This window comes from Octopus bimaculoides, chromosome 2 (assembly GCF_001194135.2).
Source record: "Octopus bimaculoides isolate UCB-OBI-ISO-001 chromosome 2, ASM119413v2, whole genome shotgun sequence".
Lineage (NCBI taxonomy): Eukaryota > Metazoa > Mollusca > Cephalopoda > Octopoda > Octopodidae > Octopus > Octopus bimaculoides.
This window is the reverse complement of record NC_068982.1, coordinates 38,260,884-38,267,806: the sequence shown is the minus strand read 5'-3', so window position 1 is coordinate 38,267,806 and position 6,923 is coordinate 38,260,884. Positions and strand designations below refer to the sequence as shown.

The following is a 6,923-nucleotide window of genomic DNA, read 5'->3' as shown; positions in this document are numbered from 1 at the left end:
GGTGTAGTCAAAAACTTTCCGGACAGCCCATTATATACATATGTTTCTTTACACAGCATAAGAATTGATGCTAAAAATATGTGGTCATCATCTGTAGTGGATGGTCTACCTGATCGCTCTTTATCAATAAGGCTACAATCTCCAGCTCGGAACCTTGTGAACCACTTCCATACAGTTCTTTCGGATAAAGAAACATCACCGTAAACTGCGCATATTTCTTTGGTTGCTTGAGAGGCATGTTTCCCTTTACAGAAAAAGAAAAGCATCAAGTGCTGAAAATGAACTTTCTTATCTTCCATTTTAAAGTGTTACAGAATTAACACAGGTTATAGGAACATAAACCTTCTTCCACGAAAAGATAGCTTAAACTGTGCTCTAAATGGAGGTGTAGTCAAAAACTTTCCGGACAGCCCATTATATACATATGTTTCTTTACACAGCATAAGAATTGATGCTAAAAATATGTGGTCATCATATTTTTTAATTAAGGCAATAAAACTCAAACTGTTGAAATCAGTAGTGACTTATAAGCAAAGAAGTTCTTACAATAAATTTATGCTACAAAATATGAATTGTAAAGCTTAATGAAACTGGCTGAATTTAAGTCAAGAAAGCATAATGAGAGGGACTTGTCTGAATGGACAGATTAAATAATATAAAGGAAGTGAAAGGAAATCACTAAGTGAACTAAATATGGTTTAGAGAAGAGAATCTCTTTATAAATTTATATCAAGTCCCTGTGTGTGTATGTGCATACTCCCATGAATGAATTGTAAAGATCTACAATACACAGCTGCACAGGTAAAAGAAAGGTAGAAACAGAGCTAAAAAAGGAGATGAAAAAGAGAAGAGTGACAAAGTGTATACATTAAGTTTTTAACAGTGATAAAGAGAATCAATGAGGGAGAGAGAAAGTGAGAAAAATGACAGTGTGGGTTTCTTGCATACATATATGTAACCTGTGTATACAGATACTCATAAGCATATGCAGTTATGTATAAATGTTTGTAATAAGTACTTTACATATATGTTTTCTTTTATGTTTTATCTTATATACACTTCCTTTCTCTCAATAATGCATAAAAAAGAAATAATTGAGAGTAAAACAATTGTAATTTCACATTTTTTGTGGCTCTCTCCCTCTTTTACTCACTCTCTTTTTTGAGAAAAGAAAGAAGGGAAGTTAAGAAAAGAATGCGACAGAAAGAGAGAAAATGTGCATGGGTTAAATCTTCCAGATAAGAGATTAGAGCATGACAAAAAGAATTACTGAAGGGGAGATTAAGTGAGGGTAAAAGACAGCACGGAAGAATAAAGAAAAGACAAAACACATCAGTTTGCTCTCAGACTGTTCTTTGATCTTACAATTCACAAAGCTCAAGATCAAACACATTCAAAAGTTAGAATCGACCTAAAAAACGATGAATGCTTTTCTTATGGTCACTTTTGTGTAGCTATGTCCAGAGTAGGAAATTCAAGTAGATTTAGTATTATAGCAAAATTAATGAATGGAAATGGATCTTTTGTTTAAAACAAAATATTGTATACAGAAATTTTGTAGAAGCATACACTAGATTACTATATAATATAATAAATAAAATTTCCATGGATTGTTTTCTTATAAAATGCAGTTTAAATATAGAAGACAAATAATAATCATACTAAATATGTCTCAACAAGTTTTTTAATCATTGAGTAATTGTGTGCTATAAATGTGATTTAAGTCATTTGAATATTGCACGAACACATGAAACAAGAATTTTTGCTCACATTAAATTTTCTACATCAAAGGTGCAGGCATGGGTATAGGTGCAGGTGTGGTTGTGTGGTTGAGAAATTTGCTTCCCAGCCACATGGTTTTAGGTTCAGTCCCACTATGTGGAACCTTGAGTAGGTGACATCTACAACAGTCCTGGGTTGATCAAAGCTTTGTGAGTGGATTTGGTTGAAAGAAACCTGTTGTGTGTGTGTAACATGAGTATATATATATGTTTTTTTATTAATAATTGGCAGAAGTTACAGAGTAACTCAAGGGCCAAGTATTTCATGCATTGATAAGTGTCAATATACAAAACTCACATCCCATGAGTCACTCTATAACTTCTGCAACTATTAATAAAAAATGTAAATAAAATATGTTCCTGGTATTTTAAAAAAACTAATACACTAAAATATATTTTGATTAAAATACTAAATAGTATACAAATGTATTTTATGACTGTTATATTAGTTTATTTTTCATATTTTATTTTTCACTTTTTATTTTTGGTTTTGTTTTTAATTATTGACACTCACGCTGGAAAACATAGATACATTTAAATTCAGTCGTTTCTTGGATCTGTGAATCCTCCTATATCAAAAATTACACTGAAGAGATTCTTGCTTACAACCAATGGATTTTAATAGTTTTATTATGGGTAAAAAGCAAAACAATTGTATGTAATTTGTATTTATTATTTATTATATTATATTATTATAAGAATGTAATATAATATTATATCTTTTACTCTTTTACTTGTTTCAGTCATTTGACTGCGGCCATGCTGGAGCACTGTCTTTAGTCGAGCAAATCGACCCCAGGACTTATTCTTTGTAAGCCTAGTACTTATTCTATCGGTCTCTTTTGCCGAACCGCTAAGTTGTCAAGCGATGTTGGGGGGGACAAACACAGACACACAAACATATACACACACATTCATACATATATATATACATATATACGATGGGATTCTTTCAGTTTCCACCTACCAAATCCACTCACAAGGCTTTGGTCGGCCCAAGGCTATAGTAGAAAGCACTTGCCCAAGGTGCCACACAGTGGGAATGAACCCAGAACCATGTAGTTGGTAAGCAAGCTACTTACTACATAGCCACTCAATAAATTTTAATTTTTGAATTGTCAGTTGTATATCTCCATTTTCTATTCATTTTTATATATATCATCATCATTATTTAACGTCTGTTGTCCATGCTGGCATGGGTTGGACGGTTTGACTGGACTGGCACGCTGGAAGATGGCACCAGATTCCAGTCTGATTTTGCATGGATTTCTATGGCTGGATACCCTTCCTAATGCCAACCACTTTGAGAGTGTAATAGGTACATTTACAAACCACCAGCATGGGTGTCATTTGCATGACACCGGGATGCATTTATGGGCCAGTGGTATGGGTGCCAATTTGCATGATACCAGTATCTGCCATGACTGCAATTTTGCTCAACTTGATGGGTCTTCTTCTCAGGCATGACATAATGTCAAAAGCCTTGATATTCACCTCCATGAGGTCCAACACTCTAAAGGAACTCAGCCACTTTGCCTCTGTGAGGCCCAATGCTCAAAAGAAACTCAGCCACTTTGCCTCCATGAGGCTCAACATTCATATGATGTTCTTTACGTGCCACCAGCATGGATGCACTTGGCTTAATGGGTCCTCTCAAGCACAGCACCTCACCAAAGGTATCAGTCACCAATCATTGCCTCTGGGAATGCTCAAAGTTCGAAGATCATGCTTCACCACCTCATCCCATGTCTTCCTGGGTCAACCACAGGTTCCCTTCACAGTTAGAGATCAGCACTTCTTTACACAGCTGTCCTCATCCATACACATCACATGACCAGCACAGTTGTTTCTATTGCACACCACATTTGATTCCTTTTATGCCTAACTTTCTCTCAAGATGCTTACATTCTGTCAAACATGCACACTGACATTGCACATCCAGCAAAGCATACTGGCTTCATTTCTTTCAAGTCAAAGCATGTCCTCGGCTGTCACAGCCTATGTTTCACTGCCCATGCAGCATGGCTGTTTGCACACAGGCATCAAACAAACTGCCTTTCACTCTGAGAGAGAGAGGCCCTTTGTTGCCAGCAGAGGTAGGACCTTCTGAACTTTGCCCAGCCTAAACTTATTCTCACAGCTACGCTCTCAGAACATCCACCTCCACTACTAACTTGGTCACCTAGATAATGGAAGCTATCTACTACCTCTAACTTGCCCCCTGGTAGTTGATGGAGCCTGTTTTCTGCACATTTCCAGCATTTATTGTACTTGTGCACCTTCCACATACAAAAGTTAGTTACCTTGTTAACCTTTCTCAGATGTTGCTGCACCTTTTTATGTGTCCAAAACTTACATTGAGTGCACCTTATAGAGTTTCTGCTTACACCTTTTCTACAGATTGAGCAGGGCCATCTACCTGAAGGGATTTGTTTTCTGTCTACCTTCCTGCTAACTATGACTTCGGTTTTTGCTAAGTTAACCCTAAGGCCCTTTGATTCTAGACCTTGCTTCCATACCTGGAACTTCTCTAGTTGAGGTAGTGATTCAGCTATAAGAGCAATGTCATCAGCACAGAGGAGCTCCCAGGGGCTGCCTGTCTTGAATTCCTCTGTTATTGTCTGGAGGACTATGATGAACAAGAGGGGGCTGTGCACTGATCCTTGGTGAACTCCTACTTGTGCCTTGAATTCTTCGCTGTACTCATTGCCCACCCTCATCATACTGGTAGCATCCCTGTACAAGTCTTGTATCTCTGCTTGTATATATATATATATATATATATATATGTGTGTGTGTGTGTGTGTGTGTGTGTGTGTGTGTGTGTATCCATACACACACACTCACATATATATGTACATACATACATACATACATACATACATATATATATATGCATATATATATGCGTACATGTATACATTTATGTATGTGTGAGAGTGTGTGTATGTGTTTGTGTCTCTTTGTGTGTATGTGTTTGTGTCACTGTCATACCTCATACACACTGTCATTCATTTCCAATAATTTTCATAAACATGTCTACACATGGGGGAAATATTACCTTCCTTGGAAACAGATAAGGGTTGGTGACAGGAAGGGCATCATAGCATAGAACATATGCGTTAATAAATTTTGTAAGACCCATACAAACATGGAAAAGTGAACATTTAAATAATGAAGATGATGATGATGTAAGACAGGTATTATGCAAGTATTTAAAATCAATGTTTTATGGATGAAAATGAATTGGGAATTTTTATGTATGTTGTGCAAAAATTTCAGAGACGTTAAATAGAGATTGACAAAAGTGATAAATGATATAATGAGTAGGGAACACAATTAACAAATCCATTTTCGTATGATGCAATCTATGGTGATAATCTTACAGTAGTTATAAAATGCATGTTATTTCAAACTGTTGCTTCTATTAGAAGCATATACATTTTTTATATTCAGATACCTGTACTTTAAAATGTATAAATTCAAGCCAATTTGAGTAGCTGATGGACAATATGAGAGTTGCATGCAAATTTTATGATGCATGATTCTTTGAATTAATCTGATAAACAATTTCTATGGAAATCTGAAATTATTTTGGGCAGTTAATCTAATTTTGGTTATTTATACTTTTTTATGGAAAGATGTGGAGAAAAAAAGTCTAATCCGAATGAGATCACTACCACCATTATTTAAAGGTAAGCTTAGATAAATGTTAGGATTCGCTTTTTGTTTTTTCTTTGTTTTTGTTTATAAATATGCATTCAAGAACAGTAGCTTTGTTAAATAAATAAGCTCAAAGAGTTGTCCAATAAGCCTAAAAGTGGTTCATTGCAATGATATTACTTTGTTATTATTTTTATTTTTTTACTTCAAAAAACCTTTACCATAGGTTTAAAAGGTTCACCAAGACAGGTTAAATTTATAGTCTTAGTTTAATATATGATGGAAAAGATTACAAATTTACCTGGTATTATCTTACATTAAAGTAAGGCCTAATGTGGTGAGCTGGCAGAATCATTAGCATACTGGAAAAAGTGCTAATAAGAATTTTGTCTGTCTTTACATTCTGAGCTCAAATTCTGCTGAAGTCAACATTGTCTTTCATCCTTTCAGGGTTCATAAAATAAGTCCCATTTCAGAACTAGGATCGATGTGATCAACTATCCCCTTCTCCCAAAATTTCAGGCTTTGTACCTATAGCAAAAAGGATATGAAATAAAATCTGACAGAATAAATAATATAGATATGAATTTTAAAGCTGCAAGCTGGCAGAATTATTAGTACACCAGACAAAATGCTTAAGTGGCATTTCATCCATCTTTACATACTAAGTTCAAATTCTGCCACGATCAACTTTGCCTTTCATCCTTTTAGGGCCAACGAAATAAGTACTAGTCAAGCACTGGGGTTGATGTAATCAAATAAACCTCTCTTGCAAAATTTCAGGCCTTGTGCATATAATAGAAAGAAATATAGATATGAATTTTCAAACAGATTATATCCTTGATGTATTTCTTTGATTTTATTTGTATCTATTATTCAAATATTTCTTTTCTTTACAAAAGATTCTTTAAAAGACTCATCAACGAAAGCAAAGAATTTAACGGCTGACTTTGAACTCCAAAACCAAACTAAAGCAATTTCAAATCATAAGAACAACGAGGCTATTGAAAAGTCATCATTTATCTCGTCTAGTACTTTCAGTAAGAGTTCTGAAGTAGTGAACAATTGTGAACAAACTGCTGAAAATAATCACAACCCTACACGAAGTGCAAAGCAAAACAAACGAAATAAACGAAATACTATCACAGGAGAAACTATTCGAGAAATTACATCCGTTCTTGCTGAAACAAAGTAAGGACTGATTTTTTTCTTTTCCTATTGTTTATAGAAATGTGATAGGCAGTTATTAAAGTTTACACAATCATTATACATGTTTCAAGATTTTATAATTAAATAATAAATGGAAGGTGTGGCTGTGGTGGGGTGGTTAAGAAATTTGTTTCCCAATTACATGATTTCAGGTCCAGTCCCACTATGTGGTAATTTGCAAAAGTGTCTTCTACAACCCCTAAGCTGACCAAAGCTTTGTGACTGGATTTGGTAGATGGAAACCGAAAGAAGCCTGTCGCATACTTATAT

General features: G+C 34.9%; 1 protein-coding gene across 2 annotated transcripts in view; it reads left to right on the top strand.

Annotated features, from left to right (window-relative positions):
- Positions 1 to 6,923, top strand: part of LOC106873452 (uncharacterized) — a 179,865-nt gene that overhangs the window by 30,974 nt on the left and 141,968 nt on the right. For both annotated transcript variants that reach the window (XR_008266727.1, XM_014920810.2), the window contains exons 7-8: positions 5,423 to 5,476; positions 6,347 to 6,635. Coding sequence is in view for 1 of the 2 variants with exons in the window: in XM_014920810.2 (XP_014776296.1) it covers positions 5,423 to 5,476; positions 6,347 to 6,635 (343 nt within the window). In the remaining variant the exon portion in view is untranslated. The remainder of the gene's footprint in view (positions 1 to 5,422; positions 5,477 to 6,346; positions 6,636 to 6,923) is intronic.